The sequence below is a fragment of the Pseudorca crassidens genome, chromosome X (assembly GCF_039906515.1).
Source record: "Pseudorca crassidens isolate mPseCra1 chromosome X, mPseCra1.hap1, whole genome shotgun sequence".
Lineage (NCBI taxonomy): Eukaryota > Metazoa > Chordata > Mammalia > Artiodactyla > Delphinidae > Pseudorca > Pseudorca crassidens.
Window position 1 is genome coordinate 1,236,423 of NC_090317.1, and position 23,233 is coordinate 1,259,655.

The following is a 23,233-nucleotide window of genomic DNA, read 5'->3' on the forward strand; positions in this document are numbered from 1 at the left end:
ACTTGTACATCTCTTCCCGTCATGGCATCTCCTTCTCAGAGGACCCGAACTAATTCAGTTGTCAACATTTACAAATTGGGGGATTTCTTATATAATATGCATTTCTGGCTCCTCTCAAATCCGGCAGCATTCGGACTGTCTGGCAATAATTAGCTAGAGCTGAGTGGTGGCTAGGAGTTTTGGACAGATCAGGCATTCTTCAGCTCACTGCTCTCACCACAATCCCCTATTGTCTCTTATACTTTACCTATTTATGTTACTTGCCTAGCCCCTGTGGACATTTAATTTTGAGGCCCTGATGTAAAGGAGCATTCTTTTAACTCATGTAATCCAATATATTATTGCACTAGTTAAACACAGACACAGATATGACGGATAATCTCAGCTTAGAGCTTTCGTATTGGCCTACTTTACATCAGATATCTTCATGAATAATTCCCTTTTTGTTCAAATGTCATTTTGCTCAATAAAGTCTACCCTGATCACCCTGTTTAAATGTCCTACTACCTCCAGCACATCCCTTTATCCTGCCATATAGCTTTTATTGCCTTCTAATATACTATATAATTTACTCATTTATTATGTTTATCTTTGTCTACCTCCTTCCGCTAGAGGATAAGCTCCATGAAAGCAGACATTTTTGTCTGTTTTGTTCACTGATAAATTCCAAGTGCCTAAAATAGTTCCTGGCACATAGTTGACACTGAATAAATACTTGTTAAATGAATTGTGCAGGAAGAATGAGAGGGAGAATATGGTAGGCAAAGGAAACAACATATGTGAAGGCCCTGAGGCAGTGGGCAAGATAGATGGGGCCAATTATGTGAAGCCATTGTAAAGAGATGACTCAATCCTTCTGTCTGCCCTCAAGGAGCTTTCAGCAAATGGGAAGAGAAAAATAATTAAACAGGCAATTATTATATATGTTGTAAGTGCACTAATAAGGGTATGCACAAAGAGCTGTGAAAACACTGGGTAGGCAGCTACTAACTCTTCCTAGGGGAGTTAGGAAGATTTTACAAAGGTGACATTTGAGCTAGGTCTCAGGCAGGAGAGTGACATGATGAAAGTGTTTTAAGAAGATTAATCTGGCAATAGTATGGAAAATGGATTGGAATATGGATGGAATGGAGGCAAGGAAACCATCTAGTCTATGGCAGTAGTCCAGGTATGAGGTGATGAAGGCACCTATAGGAATGGAAAGAGAAGGACAAATCTGAGAGACATTTGGAAGGAAAAATTGACAGGAGCTAAATGGACTCTTGGCTTTAAGCCTTTTAGGGGGTAATGCTTCTTCCTTAGTAATAACCATGAAAAGATTCAGATTGACCTATTATGTAATTGCTTATTCTGACTAGAATTTCTAGCTATGGCTGTTCTCCAAAAGTTTCTGTTATTATGATTGATACTTGTTGGACTTTAATTTACATTAAGATGGCTTTAGACTTTAAAGGTTGGGAAGCTCTCAAAAACATCATTTTGACTATGAAACAGCAAATTATTCTATTAAAGGAGAAATGAGGGAAGCTATGGGGTTGCAAGGGAAGTTTTACAATGACCTAATAGTTGCTATTTTTTTAAGAATAATATATAAAAGATGGAAAAGAAGGATGAATATAACAGGTGGCACTTGCCTAAGGGATTAGTATTTGGAAGGATAAGCCCCCAAATTACCTCAGGCTTGTATAAATACATATTTGCAAAGACAACAAGAACAATTTTAACTACGTTCTCAGAAAGAAAAAGTACATGTGTCCTGGGATGGATAAGTTATAACTTGATATTGTTAAACTGTTCTCAATGATCGAAAGAATTAAGGAGAATAAGGACAGGTACTTTAACACTGGATTTATATAAGTATATTACCACTTCTAACAAAGGAAAGGGAGGAAGAGTTTTCAGTCTACTAATCAATAAGCTAAATATGTCCTGGGTTAGCTTCTAGAACAGATTTTCAAGTAAGTGAGTACTTAGAAAATTACACAGTGTTATCAACAAACAAAGACGTTCCACACAAATCTAATTTTTATTTCTGATTATTAGAGATGTTTATGGAAATAAGACAGATGTAACATGTACATTGAATGAATGAATGAATGAAACTTCAGCAAGATTTTAACAAGTCTTTTATGACACCCTTGTGAACAAGAATTATGAATCCATGTTGATGGGTTATATAATTAATACAATTATGTATTAATTAGTTAAATTACCATACTAAAAGAGTGCTGATAGCAGACCATAAGCAAAGGAAGAGTTTTAGATGGCCTGTTGCAAACCCTACCTTTGGCTTGACATCATCAATATTTTTATAACTTACTTGACTGAAGATTTAGAGCAGACATCTTACCAGATTTAAAGAGGTTATGAAGCTAGAAGAAAAGTAATTCAATCCAGTGTCCACAAACATTTATGAAATTCTCCTAAGTACTAGGAACCATGCTAGATGTTAGGGTACAAAAATGAATGACCCAGAGGTCTTCACATTGAGATGTGTCCAAGTATTACTGGTGGGAAAGACATAAAAACATATAATTTCAACAAAATATATTGAGAAGGAAAACAGAGGCATAAACAGACTATAATGAGAGAACAAAAGAAAGCTACTAGTTCATTCTGTGACTTTAAGGAAGAATTCTTAGATGATATCTCCACTGATTCTTGAAAGATGTATAAAAGACAGAGTAGGAACGGCTTCCAGTTTGAGGGAACAAAAAGCATGAACATGAGTTTCTCAGAATTAGGAAGGTATAGTGGGTCTGGGAAGCTATAAACAATGAAGTACAAGGAGGTAAATAACAGGAAGTGAGGCTGAGAGGTAGCTCAGGATCAGGTAATGGGAGGCATTACATAACATGATAAGTAAATTGGACTTTACCCTGAAGGCCCTAGGGATCCATTCAAAAAGAATGACATACTAATATGTTTTTTAAATTCACTATTCCTACAGTGTGCAAAATGATTTGAAGGGAGGGCAAATGTATGTATGGATAGATCAGTTGGGAGGCTTTTGCAGTCTTTGAGTGAGAAATAATGGTGGGCCTGGACTGGGATGGTAGCAAATAGAGATATAATGCAGTGGGTTGGCACTTATAACAATGCCTGGCACCTAGTACATGTAAATATCTGATATATTTGTAATAGGAGTCCTAGGAGAGGAGAGAGAGAATGGTACAGAAACAATATTTGAAGAGATGATAACTAAGAGTTTTCCAAAAGTAACAAAGTATTGTGTTATTTTGCTATTGCTGCATACCAAGTTACCACAAACTTAGTACTTAAACAAACATCCATTTATTATCTCATAGTTCTGTATGTCAGAAGACCAGGCATGGCATTACTGGGTTCTCTGGTCAGTGTATTAAAGGCTGAAATTGGTGTGTTGGGTAGGCTGTATTCTTTTCTGGAGGCTTTGGCTAAGAATTCACATCCACCCTCATTCAGATTGTTGGCTGAATTCAGTTCCATGTGGCTGTAGGACTGAGGTTGCTGTTTCCTTGCTGCATATCAGCCACATAGTCCTCTCCATCTTCAAAGCCAGTAGAGAATCTCTTTGACAGCAGATTCCTCTGCTGCTTCAAGTCTCTTTCACCAGAAAGATCCCTGTCCCTTTTAAGGGATTGCTGGATTAGGTCAGACCAACCAAAGATCCTGTCCCTTTCTTAATGTCAGTTGTGCCATATACATAACCTAATCATGCATGAAGTCACAGATTTAAAAAGTGCTATAACTCAGAGCAGAATAAAGAAAACCTCATCTAGATGTATTTTAATAAAGACTGATAAAAAATAAAGAAAAAGAAACAATCTTAAAAGCAGTTAGAGAAAAAAGATGTATTACCTTACAAGGAGTAGCAATTAGATTGGCTTTAACTTCTCAACAGAAACAATGTGAACATAATGGAACAATATCTTCAAAATGCTGGAGAAACTAACTGCCAATCAAAAATTCTATATCCAATGAAAATAGCCTTCAAAATGAAAGTAAGACAGATGCTTTTAGATGGTCCCAACTTACGAAACCTTCCACCAAACACCAAAGGAAATATTTAGGATCTTTAAGCTGAAGTAAAATGATCCCAAATGAAAGCTTGGAGATATAAAATGGATGCAATGGAGAGGTTAAATATGTGGGTAGATCTGAATGTCCCTGTGGGATGTATGTGTGTGTGTTTGTGTGTGTGTATAATTAAAATACACAACAGCAGTTGAAGAAGGAAGACAGAGTTAATATAAATTCTTTAATTTGCATTATAATTTTAAAAAATCAAAGATATGTGTTATAATCCCTAGAATAACTGTTTTTAAAAAAACAGTAAAAGAATGTATAACTAACAAGTAAACAAAGGAGGAAATGGAATGATACAAATTACCTAATCAGTGTAAAACAAAGCAAGAGAGAAAGGTAACAAAACAGGCAAGATGAATAGAAAGCAAATATTTGACTTCACACATTAATTAAATGACAAATCATGAGGTTAAAAAACAAAATCTAACTACATATATGCTGTTTATAAGAGACAAAAGGGTGGAATAAATATACACCACAAACACTACCCCCCCAAAGAAACCTGATTTAGATATAATAATATAAAACAAGACTTTATGGCAGGTTTCTTTACTAGACATAAGACATATTTTGTGATGATAAGAGAGGCCACCCACCAAGAAGATAAAATTATTGTTCTAATTTGTATGCAGCCCAAATATACAAAGCAAAAATTGACAGATGTCCAGTAAATAAATTCAGTCATAATCAGAGATATTAATACATATCCCTCAATAACAGATCATAAGACAAATAAAACCAATAAGTATATAGAACAGTTGAACAATAATATTAACAAACAACCTAACTGACAGACATATACAGATGACCTTATGTAACAACTACAGAATATATATTCTTTTCTGCACACAGAAAAATAGATGATATGCTAGGCCATACAGCAACAAATTACAGTTGCACTGAGGGGTTATTTTGCCACAATGAAATAAAGTTAGAAAACAATAATAAAAATAAAAATAGAAAATCCCTCTAAAATATGTTTACTTTTAAATAACCTGTAGGTCAAATTTTAAAAATCACAATGGAAATTAGAAAATATGTTAATTGGCTGAAAAATGAAAATATTGCATATCAAAACTCATGGTGGGGGAGGGGTGAATAGTCAGAGCACAGAGGATTTTTAAGACAATGAAAATACTCTGTGTGTTATTATAAAGGACACATGTCATTATACATTTGCCCAAACCCATAGAATGTAGAACACCCAGCGTGAAAGCTAATATAAATTATGGACTTTGGGTGATAATGATGTGTTCATGTAGGTTCATCACTTGTAACAAATGTATCACTCTGTGGTGGAGGATATTGATAATGGTGGGGATTATGCATGTGTAGGAGCAGGAGGTGTATGAGAAATCTCTATATCTTTCCCTCAATTTTGCTGTGAACCTAAACCTGCTCTAAAAAAAACTTGCTTAAAAAAATGTACAGTGGGTAAAAGATCTTTGAACAGACACTTGACCAAGGAAGATATATAGGTGGCAATTAAGAATATGAAAATATGCACAACATCATTCATAATTAGGAAGATGCAAATTAAAACAACAATGAGATATTACTGCACACCTATTAGTTGCTAAATCTATTAATGGCTAAATCCAAAAAACTGACAATACCAAGTTCTAGCAAGGATGCAGAAGAATGGGAGCTCTCATTCATTGCTGGTGGAATGCAAAATAGTACAGCTACTTTGGATGACAGTTTCAGATTCTAGTAATGTTAAGTAAAACATCAATAGCACTCTTTGGCATTTACCAAGTGATCCGAAAACTATGTTCACCAAAAAAAAAAAAATGTATTTCTGTATGTATGTGTGGCAGTTGTGGAGATTTCAGCTGTATGTGATCTTGAGGTTGGTTCTCCGAACTGTTGATTGTTGATGAGTTTCCTTGAAGGAATGGGAATGGCAAATAATGAGGGAAGGAGGCTTTGACTTTTTATTTTATATATTTCTCAGTTGTTTATATTATTTTTTTCTTTTTACAGTGAGGAAGTGGTTTCTTCTTCTAGTTTTATTGAGATATAATTGACATACAGCACTATATAAGTTTAAGGTGTACAACATGATGATTTGTCTTACATCATGAAATGATTACCACAATAAGTTTAGTGAACATCCACCATCTCAATAGATACAAAATTAAAGAAAAGGAAAAAGAATTTTTTCCTTATGATGAGAACTCTTAGGATTTACTCTCTTAACACCTTTAGTGTATAACATTCAATAGTGTTAATTATATTTATCATGTTGTACATTACATCCCTAGTATTTATTTATCGTATAACTGGAATTTTGTACCTTTTGATCATGTTCATCCAATTCCCTCTCCCTCCACTCCCCGCCTCTGGTCTGATCTCTTTTTCTATGAATTTATTTGTTTGTTTGTGTTTGCTTTTGAAGTATAATTGACCTACAACACTGTGTTAGTTCCTGTTACACAGCATAGTGATTTGATATTTCTATATGTTTTAAAATGATCACCTGGATAACTCTACTTACCATCTGTCACCATACAAAGATATTACATAGCTATAACTATATTCCCCACGCTACATTTCATACCGGTGACTCATTTATTTTGCAACTGGATATTTGTACCTCTTAATCTCCCTAATCTATTTCTTTCCTCCCCCCACTGCTCTCCCTTCTGGCAAACACCTGTTTGTTTTCTGTATCTATGACTCTGTTTCTGGTTTATTATGTTTGCTAATTTGTTTTGGTTTTTAGATTCCACATATAAGTGAGATCATATAGAATTTGTCTTTCTCTGTCTTATGTATTTTACTTAGCATAATACCCTCTAGGTCTATCCATGTTTTCACAAATGGCAAGATTTCATTCTTTTTTATGGCTGACTAATATTCCAGCCTGTCTGTGGGGGGGGGGTGTAACATCTTCTTTTTCCACTCATATATTGATGGGATCTAGGGTGCTTCCATATCATAGCTACTGTAAATAATGCTGCAATGAACATAGGGGTGCATATATCTTTTCAGTTTAGTGTTTTCATTTTCTTCATATAAATACCCAGGAGTGGAATTGCTGGATCATATGGTAGTTCAGTTTTTTATTTTTTGAGGAAACTTTATACTGTTTTCTATAGTGGCTGCACCAATTTACGTTCCCACCAACAGTGCACGAGGGTTCCTTTTTCTCCACATCCTCACCAACACTTGTTATTTGTTAGCTTTTTGATAATAGCCATACTGACAGGTGTGAAGTAGTATTTCATTGTGGTTTTGATTTGCATTTTCTTGATGATTAGTGATATTGAGCATCTTTTCATGTGCCTGTTGGTCATCTGTATGTCTTCTTTGGGAAAATGTCTATTCAGGTCCTCTGCCCATTTTTTTTGTTTTGTTTTTGTTTTTGTTTTTGTTTTGTGATATGCAGGCGTCTCACTGTTGTGGCCTCTCCCATTGCGGAGCACAGGCTCCGGATGTGCAGGCTCAGCGGCCACGGCTCACAGGCCCAGCCGCTCCGCGGCATGTGGGATCCTCCCGGACCGGGGCACAAACCCGTGTACCCTGCATTGGCAGGCGGAGTCTCAACCACTGCGCCACCAGGGAAGTCCTCTGCCCATTTTTAATTGGGTTATTTGCTTTTCTTAATGTTGAATTTATGAATTATTTCTATATTTTGGATATTAACCAGATATATCATTTACAAAGATCTTTTCCCATTCAAAAGGCAAATTTTTCATTTTGCTGATAGCTTCCTTTGCTGTACAATAGCTTTTTAGTTTGATGTAATCCCATTTGTTTATTTTTGCTTTTGTTTCCCTTGCCTAGGGAGACATATCCAAAAAACTATTACTAAGACAAATGTAAAAGCGCATACTGCCTATGTTTTCTTCTAGAAGTTTTCTGGTTTCAGGTCTTACATTTAAGTCTTTAATCCATTTTGAATTTATTTTTGTGAATGGTGTGAGAAAGTAGTCCACTTTTGATTCTTTTGCATGTAGCTGTCCAGGTTTTCCAACATCATTTATTGAAGAGGCTGTCTTTTACCCATTGTATATTCTTGCCTACTTTGTTGTAGATTACTTGCCCATATAAGTGTGGGTTTATTTCTGAGTTCTCTATTCTGTTGCATTGATCTATGTGTCTGTTTTTGTGTCAGTACCATACTGTTTTGATTACCATAGTATTATAGTATAGTTTGAAATCGGGGGCATGATACCTCCAGCTTTATTCTTCTTTCTCAAGATTGTTTTGGCTATTTGGGGTTTTTTGTGTTTCCATAAAATTTTATAATTACTTTTTCTAGTTCTATGAAAAATACTACTGATGTTTCGATAGGGATTGCATTGAGTCGCTAGATTGCCTTAGATAGTATGGTCATTTAAACAATATTAATGCTTCCACACCAAGAACACAGTATATCTTTCCATCTATTTGTGTCATCTTCAATTTCTTTCATTGGTTTCTCATAGTTTTCTGAGTACATGTCTTTTACATTTTGGTTACATTTATTCCTAGGTATCTTATTCCTTTTGATGTGATTGTGAATGGGATTACTTTCTTAATTTCTCTTTCTGATAGTTCATTGTTAGTGTATAGAGGTGCAATAGATTTCTCTATATTAATTTCATATCCTGCAACTTTACCAAATTAATTGATGAGTTCTAGTAGTTGTTTGGTGGCATCTTTAGGATCTTCATGTGTAATATCACCACATCTGAAAACAGTGACAGTTTTACTTCATTCTTTCCAATTTGTATTCCATTATTTTATTTTCTTGTCTGAGTGGTCTGGCTAGAACTTCCAATACTATATTGAGTAGAAGTGATGAGAGTGGGCATCCTTGTCTTATTCCTGATTTTAGAGGAAATGGTTTCAGCTTTTCACCATTGAGTGTGATGTTAGCTGTGGGCTTGTCATATATGGCCTTTATTATGTTGAGGTATGTTCCCTCTGTACCCACTTTGTTGAGAGTTTTTATCATGAATGGATGTTGAATTTTGTCAAAAGCTTTTTCTTCATCTACTGAAATGATCATATGATTTTTTTTTCTCTTCAATTTGTTAATGTGGTGTATCACACTGATTAATTTGTGGCTATTGAACCATCTTTGTATCCCTGGAATGAATCCCATTTGGTCATGGTATATGATCCTTTTAATGTATTTTTGAATTTGGTTTGCTAATATTTTGTTGAGGAATTTGCATATATGTTCATCAGTGACATTGGCCTGTAATTTTCTCTTTTTTTTGATAACTTTGGTTTGGTATCAGGGTGATGCTGGCCTGGTAGAATGAGTTTGGAAGCTATTCCTTCCTCTGCAGTTTTGGGGAATAATTTGAGAAGGATAGGTGTTAACTCTTCTCTAAATGTTTGGTTGAATTTACCTGTGAAGGTATCTGATCCTAGACCTTTGTTTGTTGGGAGCTGTTTTCATTCCTGATTTAATGTCATTACTGGTCATTGGTCTGTTCATATTTTCTGTTTCTTCCTGATTCAGTCTTCAGATATTGTACATTTCTAGGAATTTTTCCATTTCTTCTCTGTTGTCCATTTTATTGGTGTATAACTTTTTGTGGTAATCTCTTATGATCCTTTCTGTTTCTCTGGTGTTGGTTCTAACTTGTGTTTTATTACTGATTTTACTTATTTGGGCCTTCTTTTCTTCTTGATGAGTCTGGCTAAAGGTTTATCAATTTTGTTTATCTTTTTAAGAACCAGTTCCTAGTTTCGTTGATCTTTTCTATTGTAGTTTAGTCTCTATTTCATTCGTTTCTTTTCTGATCTTTATGATTTCTTTTCTACCAACTTTGGGTTTTGTTTACTCTCCTTTTTCTTGTTCCATTACATGTAAGATTAGGTTGTTTGAGATTTTTCCTGTTTCCTGAGGTAGGTTTGAATCACTATAAACGTCCCTCTTAGAAATTTTTTTCCTGTATCCCATAGATTTTGGACCACTGTATTTTCATTTTCATATTCATATTTTTTGATGTCCTCTTTGATTTCTTCAGTGACCCTTGGTTGTTTACTACAATGTTGTTTGTTCTCCATGTGTTTGTGTTTTTTACAGTTTTGTTTCTTGTAGTTGATTGCTAGTCTCATAGCATTGTGTTTGCAAAAGATGCTCAATGTGATTTCAATCTTCTTAAATTTACTGAGATTTATTCTGTGGCTTAGCATGTGATCTATCCTGGAGAATATTCCATGTTACTTGAAAAGAATGTGTATTCTGGGACTTTTGGATGGAATGTTCTATATATACTATTAAGGCCATCAAGTCTAATGTGTCATTTAAGGCCAGTGTTTCTTACTGATTATCTGTCTGGATGATCTGTCTATTGCTGTAAGTAGGGTGTTAAAGTCCCCTACTATTATAGTGTTACTGTCAGTTTCTCCCTTTATGTTTGTTAATATTACTTTATGTATTTAGGTGCTCCTATGTTGGGTGCATTTATATTTAAAATTGTTATATCTTTTTGTTGGATTGATCCCTTTATCATTATGTAATGTCCATCTTTATCTCTTGTTACAGTCTTTATTTTAAAGTCTATTTTATCTGATATAAAAATTGCTACCCCAGCTTTCTTTTCATTTCTGTTTACACGAAATACCTTTTTTCCATCCCTTTACTTTCAGTCTGTCTGTGTCTTTAGATCTGAAGTTAGTATCTTGTAAGCAGCATAAATAGGGGTCTTGTTTTTGTATCTATCCAGCCACTCTGTCTTTTGATTGGAACATTTAGTTCATTTACCTTTAAAGTAATTATTGTTGGGACTTCCCTGGTGCTCCAGTGATTAAGACTCTGTGCTTCCAGTGCAGGGGGTGTGGGTTCAATCCCTGGTCAGGGAACTAAGATCCCACATGCTGTGTGGCCAAAAAATAAAAATAAATAAATACATAAATAAATACTTAATTATTGTTAGGTATGTACTTATTGCTATTTTGTTAATTGTTTTGGGATTGTCTTTTTTTAATTGTTGTTCCTTTCTTCTTTTGCTCTCTCCCCTTGTGATTTGATGACTATCTTTAGCATTATATTTGGATTCCTTTCTCTTCTCTCTCTGTGTGTGTATATATTATAGTTTTTTGATGTGTATTTACCATGGGATTTATATATAGCAAATTATATATATATATGTAATTATTGTAAGTTACTGATCTCTTTAGTTTGAATGCATTTTAACAACCCTGCATCTTTACCCTCCTCCCCCAATGTTTACTATTTGACATCTTATTTTGCATCTTTCTGTTTTATGTATCCCTTAACTATCCATTGTGGTTATAGATGATTTTACTACTCTAGTCTTTTAACCTTCCTACTAGCTTAATAAGTGGTTAATTTTTCTACCATGACTGTATATATTTGCCTTTACCAATGAGATTTTTCCTTTCATAATTTTCATATTTCTGGTGGTGGCCTTTTCTTTTCCACTTAGAGAAGTACCTTTAACATTTCTTGTAAAGCTGTTTTGATGGTGCTGAACCCTCTTAGCTTTTGCTTGTCTGTAAAACTTGATCTCTCCATCAAAACTGAATGAGAGCCTTGATGCGTAGAGTATTCCTGGTTGAAGTTTTTTCCCTTTCATCACTGTAAATATATTGTGCCACTTCCTTCTAGCCTGCAGAGTTTCTGCTGAAAAGTCAGTTGATAACTTTATGGGAATTCCCTTGTATGTAACTTTTTGCTTTACCCTTGCTGCTCTTAATATTCCCACTTCATCTTTAATTTTTGCCATTTTAATTACAGTGTGTCTTGGTGTGTTCCTCTTTGGGTTGATCCTGTTTGTGACTCTCTGTGCTTCCTGGACATGGATGTCTGTTTCCTTTCCCAGGTTAGGGAATTTTTAAGCTATTATGTCTTCCAATATGTTTTCTGCCCCTTTCTCTCTTCTCCTTTTGGGACCCCTGTAATGCAAATGTTAGTACACTTAATGTTATTCCAGAGGTCTCTTAAACTGTCTTCATTTTTTTAAATTCTTTTTTCTTTTTTCAGCTTAAGTAATTTCCACTACTCTGTCTTCCAGTTAGCTGATCTGATCCTCTGTATCATGTAATCTATTGTCGATTCCTTCTAGTATGCTTTTTAATATCAGTTACTGCATTCTTCAGCTTTGCTTGGTTCCTCTTTATATCGTCTAACTCTTTGTTAAAGTTCTCACTGTGTTTGTCCAGTCTTCTCCCAAGTTCTTTGAGCATCTTTATGATCATGACCTGAATGCTTTGTTGGGTAGATTGCTTATTTCCACTTAGTTCTTCTTCTGGGATTTCATCTTGTTCCTTCATTTGGAACATATTCCTCTATTGCCTCATTTTGCCTAATTTGCTATTTTTATTTCTGTGTATCTGGTAGGTTGTTACATTTCCCAACTTTGGAGAAGTGGCTTTTTTTATGAGGCATCCTATGTGTCCGAGCAGTGCACTCCCCTCTGGTCACCAGAGTTATATGCCCTGGGGGTGCCCCCTGTGTGGGCTGTGTGGGCCCTTCTGTTGTGGGGGGCTGGCTACTATGAGTGGTCTGGTAGGTATGGCAGGCCCTGTCTGGCTGATTATCAGGCTCTGCCTTGTACAGAGGCTGCTGGCCACTGGAGATTGGGGCTGGGTCTCAAGAGGCCTGGCTGCAGAGCCCCAGGAAATCCCAGGGCTAGTGCTGACCCACAGGTGGGCAGAGCCCAGTCAGTGTGGCTTGTTGCAGGGCCAGTTGTCCCAGATCAAGCATCAGCCTGCCAGTGCATGGGGCCAGTTCCTGACATGGCTGACTGTGGCATCTGATATTACAAAGCTGGTGTCAGCCCACTGTTGAGTGGGTCTGGATCCTGGGGCAGCTAGCTGAGGGGCCCATGGTGTCTTAAAGCTGGTGTCAGCCTCCTGATAGGCAGGATTGTGGCCCAGGGAGGTCCTGGAGCTGGTGTTAGCCTGTTGGTTAGTGGGGTTGTGGCCCTGGTGATCTTGGGCTTAGTGTTGCCTCACTGGTGGGCAGAGTCAGGACCTGGAGTCTAGTACTAGTACTAACAGGCTGGGGGTGGGTCCAGGTCCTGGTGCTAATAATCTAGAGGGAGGATTCCACAATGTTCCTTGCCAGCACCAGTGTCCTCATGGTAGAATGAGCTCCCCAAATGGCTGCCACCAGTGTCTGTGTCCCCAGGGTGAGCTGCAGTGGCCTTCTGCCTCTCCAGGAAGCTCTCTCCAAGATCAGCAGGTGGGTCTGACCCAGGCTCCTTTGAAATTACTGCCTCTGCCCTGGGTCCTGGAGTGTGTGAGATTTTGTGTGTGCCCTTTAATGATGGAGTCTCTATTTCCTACAGCCTTCTGACTCTCCCAAAAGTAAGCCCCACTTGCCTTCAAAGCCAAGCGTTCTGGGGACTTGTCTTCCTGGTGCAGGACCACCAGGATAGGGAGCCTGATGTGGGGGCTCAGACCCCTCACTCCTTGGGTAGAACCTGTGCAATTGTAATTATCCTCCCACTTGTGGGTCACCCACTCAGGGGTATGGGTCTTGACTATACTGCATCTCAACTTTTCCTACCCATCTCATTGTGGTTTCTCCTTTATATCTTTAGTTGTGGAATGTCTTTTCAGCTAGTGTTTAGGTCATTCTCATATTACAGAGATAGCTGCTCTGTAAATAGTCGTAATTTTGGTGTGCCTCTGGGAGGAGATGAGTTCAGGGTCCTTCTACTCCAGCATCTTCTACAATGAGCAAATTTTATTTTGTAAGTAAATAGAAAACAATGAAGCACTTCTACAAAGAACACTGATCATATGGAGTCCTCCCAGTTTTCCTAGGCATAGTTAACCACTTTCTCCTTTGCACTTTTTCACTGTACTCTGTGTTTAAAACTACTATAGATAGTAGTAGTTGTCTTTCTTCCGTACTAGATGATTATGGGATTCTTGAATGGTGGCTGGGATTGATTATTTATATTTGTATTCCTAGTACTTAAGAAAGTACCCTATTTACACATGCTTGGTAATATTTGTCAAGTGAAATAATGAAGAAATGAATGAATACACTTGCTTAAGAATGTTTTTTTTTTGTGGGGAGTAAGCCATTGTAAATGGAGAAGAGTATTTGATTAACAATTAAGCATTAGACTAAGGGTTGGAAATTTTTTTCTCTGAAGGGCCAGATAGCAAATATTGTAGACTTTGCAGGCCACATATGGTCTTGGTCCAATGTTATTGTTTTTATTTACAGTCCTTTAAAATGTAAAACCTGTATGTGGCCATATGAAAATAGGCATGGGCCATAGTTTGCCAGCCTCTGTCTTAGACTTTAACTCTCAATTTCCTAACCTATTTCAGAACCCTCCCTAATTCATCAGCAAATTCTATTATGTCTCTAGCTATGGCCTTTGTGTATGAAACCAATCAGTCCATTTATTAGCTTACACCACACACTTAACATGTATACATCCACTCAAAATAAGCATTTTTAGCGGGTTTAGTGACCTTAAGGGGTTATTGAGAAGGTTCATGTCAAGCAGCATACAGCTTTTCTGCAGTGGCATGGGTTTCTCCATCTTTTCCCACAGGATGAATTAATTCCTTTTAAGATCTTATGCAAATGAAGTTATTTTATTAATATTTCTGAAAACATGACACTTAGGGTATCACCAACTCCAAGCAAGTTTATCAAGGTACTTTTGCCAATAGATATAGTTTATCCCTAATAATAACCACAATAATAATGATGATTAGAATGATAGCATATCATATATAGGACATATATAGGACTTACTATGTGACAACAAAGTTCTAAGTACTTTAGTCCTCACACTAAACCCATGGGATAAGTATTATTGTCATCCTCGTTTTACAAAACAGGAAACAGAGACACTGAGAGTTTATGAAACTTGCCCACAATCACACATAATCAGTGGAAAAGAAAGTTTCAAGGAGTCAGGATGAGGGTGATTGATAGTGTCACAGTGGAGAGTCCCAGAATGATAAGACCTAAAAAGCAATCCTTCCATATGTGGTTGAAAGGTTAAAATTAGTGATTTTCTAAAGAACCACTTCAGTTAGATAGTGGGGTGGAAGCAAGATTGCAATGCATAATATGAGTGGCTGGTGAGAAGATAGAAGTAATGGTTATCAACCACTTATCCTTAGCTGTTCAGAATTTCTCCTTTAATGCTATGGTTGAGATAATAAAATCTGTTCTTTCACATAGCTAGATATGTAGTATCCTACAGCCTTATAAACATTGTTTTATATTGTTACTAACACTCTCATTGTCAAATTTTCTAGGATGTGGTGCCGCAGGTTGTCCCATCTACAAAGCAGGCTCCAGGACCTGCTGAGGGGACGAGTCACATGTTGGGCCCTTCAACAGCCCAACTTCAAAAGCTTATTTCCATTAGCCATCCATTGGCACCATACAGCCTCCAAGTCTCTGAATTGTGTTTGGCAGCAACACGAAGATCATTTTGGTAAGATGTGTAGAGGCAGATACTTTATTTTTAATTGTGACAGAAAAACCAAAATTTAATATCGTAACCATTTTAAATGTACACTTCAGTAGTGCAAAGTATATTTACATTGTTGTGCAATGACAGATACTTTTCATGTGGACTGAAAGTACTTTCTGTGGAGTTGCGAAGACTTCTAACCATTTATTTCCAGGATTATTTTACAGGTTGCAAGAAAGACAAAACTAATATAGGGTAATAGGAAAATCTCATCCCAGCTAGGGAAAGGGAGGTCTGCTATGCCCCAGCCCCACTCTATCTCCCTGTCTCATCTAAGAAAAAATAAAGAAAGAAGAAAAAAAGCCTCAGTATACAAGGGAGAGAGTTTCAGAGACATAGGCTGGAAATTCTATAGCCAGGGAAAGTATTGGGTGGCATAGGGGAAAAAAGCTTTACCCTAGCACTGCTGTGACAAATTACCATAAACTAATTGGCACAAACAACAGAAATTTATTCTTTCACAGTTCTAGAAGCAGGAAGTCTGAAATCAAGATGTTGGCAGGGCCATGTCCTCTCTGAAGACTCCAGGAGAGAACTCTTCCTTCCCTCTTCTGGGTTCTGGTGGTTGCCAACAATCCTTGGTGTTATTTGGCAACATCACTACACTCTCTGCCTCCATCATCTTCCCTGTGTCTCTTCTGTGACTTCAAATTTCTCTCTCCTTATAAGGGGACCATTTGTTGGATTTAGGGCCCATGCTAATCCAGTATGACTTCATCTTATCTTGATTATCTTCCAAGACCCTATTTCCAAATAACGTCTCATTCACATGTACTAGAAGTTAAGACTTCAGCATATCTTTTTGAGGAATGCAGTTCAATTCACAACACCCTGGAAAGGGACAAAAACAACCATGAAGGCCACACTCCCAAAACATAGGCCCACTATGCACTCCAAAGACTTAGGCTTAATTCAAAGATTAGAGAATTCCCCTCCCCCTCCACTACAACCAACTAATAAGCCTCCAGTTAAAATAGCAGTGGATTACAGCTGCAAAAGACAGACTGTCTCTGAGGTGAAGCACAAAAAGAAGGGCCAAGACCAAGAGGGGGGATAAAAACAAGATTACTAGAGAAATTTAAAGCCTCTGGTACCCATAGAGAAGCAAATGTCAAACAGAGCCCAACTCGTGGCCAGATTGATATAGTCACCCATAAATTCCTATTTACCTCAGTATCTACTGCTCTATACATGTCTGGCTGTCAACTACAGGAACAAAATTACAAAACATGCTAAAAGGCAAGAAATAACACAAGTTGAAGAGACAAAACACCATCAGAACTAGACTCACATATGACACAGGTGTTGAAATTTCCGGTCAGGAAATTTAAAATAACTATGGTTAATATCTTAAGGATTCTAATGGAAAAGGTAGACAAAATGAAAGACCAGATAGATAATGTCAGCAGGGTGATGGAAAATATAAGAAAGAATCAAAAGGAAATCAAAAGCACAGTAACAGAAATGAGGAATGACTTTGATGGGCTCATAAGATACAACAAGGGATAGAATCAGTGAATATAAAGATAGGTCAATAAAAATTACCCAGACTGAAATGCACAGAGAAAATGAGAGTGGAAACAAACAAACAAAAAAAGAGTATTCAGGAAGTGTTGAACAGTATCAAAAGTTGTAACATATACATGAATGGAATACCAGAAAGAAAAGAAAGAAAGAACTAAGCAGAAGAAATATTTGAAGAAATAATTTTTGAAAGCTTTCCACAATAAGTGACAGACACCAAACCACATATCCAAGAAGCTTAGAGAAGCTTAGTATCCATTTTTAACCGCCCCCCCACAAAACCCCACACTTAGGCAAAAGAGCAAAAACAAAGAGCAAATCTTGAAGGCAGTCAGAGGGGAGAAAAACACTTCACTTACACAGAAACAGAGGAATTACAGCAGAGTTCTCATGAGAAACCATACACGCAAGAGCACAATGGCATGATAATTTTAAAGTATTAAAAGGAGAAAAAACTGCCAACCTGGGATTCTATATCCAGCAATGCTTCAAAAGTGAGAAATAGACTTTCTCATATAACTTCTCAAAATATTGTAAAGGAATTTCTTCTGGCAGAAGAAAAATGATATAGGTCACAAACTTGGAACTACATTAAAAAATGAAGAGTGTTTGAAATGAATGAAGATAAAATATAAACTTTTCTCCTTAATTGCACTAAATTTTAATTATTTAAATAGTAATAGCAGTGTATTTGGTGTTCATAGCACATATAAAAGTGAAACAAATGACAACAATGTGACAGAGGATAGGAGGGAGAAATTAGGAATATTCTATTATAAGGTAAATCAAAAGAACTGACAATACCAAGTTCTACCAAGGATGAATAGGAATCAGAGCTCTTTTTCATTGCTGTTGGCATGCAAAATAGTACTGCCACTTTGGATGACACTTTTAGAGTTATCTAAAGGTGGACTTAGACTATTTAAAATGTACATGGTAAACATTAGGAAAACTACTAAAAAAGTTTTTAAAAATAGTATAAATAATAAGTCAAGAAATGAGATAAAATGGAATCATAAAAAATACCCAAGGAAGGGCTTCCCTGGTGGCACAGTGGTTGAGAGTCTGTCTGCCGATGCAGGGGACACGGGTTCGTGCCCCGGTCCGGGAAGATCCCACGTGCCACGGAGCGGCTGGGCCTGTGAGCCATGGCCACTGGGCCTGCGCGTCCGGAGCCTGTGCTCCGCAACGGGAGAGGCCACAACAGGGATATACGGAGCTGTCTGTACCTTTGTCTCAGTTTTGCTGTGAACCTAAAACTGCTCTAAAAAATAGTCTATTTAATTTTTTTAATTTAAAGTTAAGGGATGGAAATAGAAACACCATGAAATGCTAATCAAAACAACAGTAACTATGTTAATTTCAGACAAAGCAGTCTTCAGAACATGGAAGGTTATCATGGATAAAGAGGCACATAACATAGTAATAAAGGGTTCAGTTCTCCAAGAGAACCTGTAACTATCCTAAAAATGTAGCACCTAACAATAAACCATCAAAACGCATGAAGCAAAAACTGGCAGAGATAAAAGTAGAAGTAAACAAATCCACAATTTCAGTTGGTTTTAATACCTCTCTCAGTAATCGATAGATTAAGCAGGCACCGTCAACCAGCTTGACCCAATTGATATTTATAGAACAATCCATCCAACAACAGTAAAGTACACATTGTTCTGAAGTTTAAATGAAACATTCATCAAGGTAGACCACATTCTGGGCCATAAAACAAAGCTCAAAAATTTTAAAGACTCTAAAAACATATAGAGTATTTACATTGACCGTAACAGAAAAAACTAGAAGTCTATAACAGAAAAGTCCCAAATGTTTGGAAATTAAGCTATACACTTCCAAAAAATGTATAAGTAAAATAAGTCTCAAGGAAAGTTAAAAATATATTGAACTAAATGAAAATGAATATACAACTTATCAAAATTTGTGGTAAACAGCGAAAGCAGTGGTTGGAGGGGGATGTATGGCAATAAATACACACACACACACGCACAATCTGTGTGCAGACAACTACGAAACACTGATTAAAAAAATGAAAGAACATAAATAATTGGAAAGACATTCCATGCTCATAGGTTAGAAGACCCAATATTTTTAAGATGTGAATTCTCAGTATGACCTATAGATTCAGTGCGATCCCACTCAAAGAATCCCAGCAGACTTTTTTATAGATATTGACAAACTGATTCTAAAATGTATATGGCTTCCCTGGTAGCGCAGTGGTTAAGAATCTGCCTGCCAGTGCAGGGGACACAGGTTCGAGCCCTTGTCCGGGAAGATCCCACACACTGTGGAGCAATTAAGCCCGTGCTCACAACTACTGAGCCCGTGCACCTAGAACCTGTGCTCCGCAACAAAAGAAGCCACCGCAATGAGAAGCCCATGCACTGCAACGAAGAGTAGCCCCCCTCGCCGCAACTAGAGAAAGCCCACATGCAGTAACGAAGACCCAACGCAGCCAAAAATAAATAAAAATTTAAAATAAATAAATAAATAACGTATGTGGAAAGACAAAGGTATCAGAATAGCCAATACACTTCTGGAAAAAAATTAAGTCAAGGGGCTTAAGTTAACCTTAGCACAGTTGACACAAACAACACAGGGGTTAGGGTGCCAACTTTTTGAGCAGTCAAAAATCTGAGTGTAATTTACAGTCAGCCCTCTGTATATACATAGTTCCTTCATATATGTGGTTTTACATCCACAGATCAATTTAACTGCAAATCAGGTAGTACTATAGTATTTACTATTGAAAAAGGTCTGCTTATAAGCGGACCCAAACAGTTCAAACCTGTGTTGTTCAAGGATCAACTACAATCAAGGCAGTGTGGTGTTGTCAAAAGGATAGATACATAGAACAGTGGAACAAAATTGAGAGCCCAGAAATAGACGCACACAGATATGGTAAACTGATTTTTGACAAAAGAGCAAAGTCAATTCAATGGAGAAAGGACTGTTTTTTTCAACAGGTGGTGTTAGAACAGTTGGACATCCCTATGCAAAAGAGCAAAACAAAACAAAATGTTCACACCTGCCTCATACTTTGTGTAAAAAATAGCTCAAAGTTGATCATAAGCCTAAATGTAAAATGCAAAAGTATAAAACTGTATGCGAAAATGTTTGTTACCTTGGATTAAGCAAAGAGTTCTTAGATGCAACTTCAAAAGCTTAATCCATAAAGGAAAAAAATGGTAAATTGGACTCTATCAAAATTCAAAACATTCTCTCTGTGAAAGACACTGTTAAAAGAATGAAAAGAAAAGCCACACAGACGTGGAGAAAATATTTGCAAACCACATGCTTGAGAAAAGGTTTGTATGCAGATTTTAGAAAAACCTCTTAAAACTTAACAGTAAGAAAACAAATAACCCAATTTTTAAAAGGGTAGAAAGATCTGAACAGACACTTCACCAGAGGACAAAAGTATGGCAAATAAGCATATGAAAACATGCTCAACATGATTTCATTAGGTAAATGCAAATTAAAGCCACAATGAGATGCTACTATACACCTATTAGAATGACTAAAATCCAAAAAAACCTGGCAGTACTTAATGCTGACAAGAATGCAGAGCAATAGGAACTTGTATTCATTGCTGGTAATAATACAAGAATAGTATAGCCACTCTGGAAGAAAATTTGGTAGTTTCTTATAAAGTTAAACATGGACTTGTCAACAGTTGCACTCCTAGGTATTTACTCAACTGATTTGTAAACTTATGTCCACAGCAAAAACCCACACATGAAAAACCACTTTATTCATAATTGTCAAAAGTGGGAAGCTATCAAAATATCCTTCAATAGGTTAATTAATAAACTATAGTACATCCATACAATGGAATACTATTCAGCAATCAGAAGGAATGACATGACATTCTGTTGAAGGCAAAACTATAGGGACAGTAAACACATCAGTGGTTGCTAGGGGTCTGGAGAGTGTGGTTACCCATAAGTATAGGGGAAGTGCTAGAATGAGTCATGTGGTACTGGATTATAGTTGAAGACATCAGTATAAACTCATGTTTAGCCTAATATAGATACAGATGTACAGATGCAGAAATAATTACAGTTGACCCTTGAACGATGCAGGAGTTATGGGTGCCAACCCTCTGTGCAGTCAAAAATCCGCATATAACTTGTAGATTGCCCTCTGTATACACAGTTCTGAGTCCAAGCTCACTCTGCTCGCTGCACAACAGGCCAATAAATCAGGAGATGAGGTGTTGAGGCAAGGAACAGTGACTTATTTGGAAAGCCAGGCGTCTGAGAAGATGGTGGACTAATGTCCTAGAGTATCATCTTATTGGGGTCTGGATGCCAGTTTATTTTATAGAACAGAGAGGGGGAGGAGATGAGGAAGTAAACTAAAAAGGCCACAAGTCTTGCAAAACATCTCCTGGTTTGACCAGCCTCGGGGAGGGGATGTGTTAATTTCTTCTTTCTTCCAGCCATTCACTGGTGGGCAGGGTCAGGATGTTTCCCTGTGAGCTGAACAAAGGCACTTTAGTTTAACATTCAGGCAGAGGGGCAGGGTTCCCCAAGGTAGACCATTATGTATGCCAGTAGCTATAGACAACATCCTTTTAGTGATTAGAGTAACAAAAAACAACAGAGAGCAAAGGTTAAAATAAAAGAAACAGATCCAGCATGGAGTCTGATTTTGCTCTTCCCTGCTACAGTTGCTCTGTATCCACATTTCCACATTCTCGGATTCAACCAACCACAGACTGTGTAGTACCATAGCATGTACTATTGAAAAAAAGTCTGTGTGTAAGTGGACCTGTGCAGTTCAAACCCATGTTGTTAAAGGGTCGACTGTATAGACATGTTTTTACACATAGATTAGTATATTTCCTAGCTCTAGCCACTGAGGGGTCCTGGAAACAGTGACACCACAGTGGAAATGAGAACACCCAGATCTTGGTTTCTAATACCATGCTCCAAGAAAAGGAACCAAGGGCTCCTTAGAAAAATGGACTATTCTAGAGCTGGGTCAGAGAAAATACAAGATGAGCCTGGAGAATCTTGAAGTCCCAGAAAGTAGGGAAGTGCTCAAAAAAATGATGAGGCAATGTTAAAGGGACACAGGAGCTAACTAAAAGAGCTTCTAATGGCCAAAGCTGAAACAATTTGAGCGAGAAAATAAATAATATAATATTAGATTATAACCAAAAGTATAAAATAAATGAATCCATGCTGATATATGAATAAATAGGGAGCGTACATATAAATGTCCCATACAAAAGAATTCCAAATAATTTATGTAGCTATTCCTCCTCCCCCAACTACGGAGGTGGATCTTAAGTCCCCAGTCCTAGAATGCAGGCTGCACTTAGTGATTTGCTGCCAAAGAATAGAATATGGAAGGAGGGTGGGGTAACTTAAGTAGAGAAATGTAGCAAACACTACCTTTGATAGCATGTACCAGTGATAGGATATGGTGAGAAGGGCACCTCACTCCTGTGGTTATCTTCGCCAAAACTTATAACCCCACTTTAACCATGATAAAAGCATCAGATAAACCCAAATTGTGGGACATTCTAACAAAATGCCTGACCAGTACCTCTCAAAACTGTCAAGGTCATCAAAAACAAGGAAAGTCACAGCCCAGAGGAGCCTAAGGAGACATGACTAAATGTAATGTGGGTCTTGGATGGGATCCTGGGACAGAAAAAAGACATTAGGGGAAAACTAATAAGATTCAAATAAATTATGGGATTTAATTAATAAATAATGTATCAATATTCATTCATCAGTTGGGACAAATTTACCATACTAATATATGGTATTAGTAATAAGGGAAACTGGGCAATGGCTATATGGGAACTCTTGTATTTGCAACTTTTCTGTAAACTTAAAATCATTCTAAAATTTAAAACAAATTTATTAACAGAGAGGTAGTGGAAACCTCAAGCCATAAGTTTCACTATGAAAGGGAAAATGAGGTGGAGTGGTAGTGGAGGGGGAATATTGTTTTAAGATGGAAGACATTGCAACATGTTCGCTGATGAGAATGATCCAGTAGGAGGGGAAAATTTGATGATGCAAAAGAGGGGGATAGAAAAATTTCAGAAGTGTAGTACCTGAGTAGGAAAGAGATAGGATCTGATTCATAAATGAGAGTGTTGGCCTTGATTAAGTGCACAGATACTTCAACCATAGTAACAAGAAGGAAGGCAGAATATATGGGCACAGATGCAC

At 37.1% G+C, this 23,233-nt stretch overlaps 1 protein-coding gene across 4 annotated transcripts in view; it reads left to right on the top strand.

Annotated features, from left to right (window-relative positions):
* Positions 1 to 23,233, top strand: part of TMLHE (trimethyllysine hydroxylase, epsilon) — a 256,921-nt gene that overhangs the window by 192,789 nt on the left and 40,899 nt on the right. For all 4 annotated transcript variants that reach the window (XM_067723733.1, XM_067723734.1, XM_067723736.1 and 1 more), the window contains one exon: positions 15,283 to 15,464. In XM_067723733.1, coding sequence (XP_067579834.1) covers positions 15,284 to 15,464 — 181 coding nt within the window. In that variant the 5' untranslated portion in view covers position 15,283. The remainder of the gene's footprint in view (positions 1 to 15,282; positions 15,465 to 23,233) is intronic.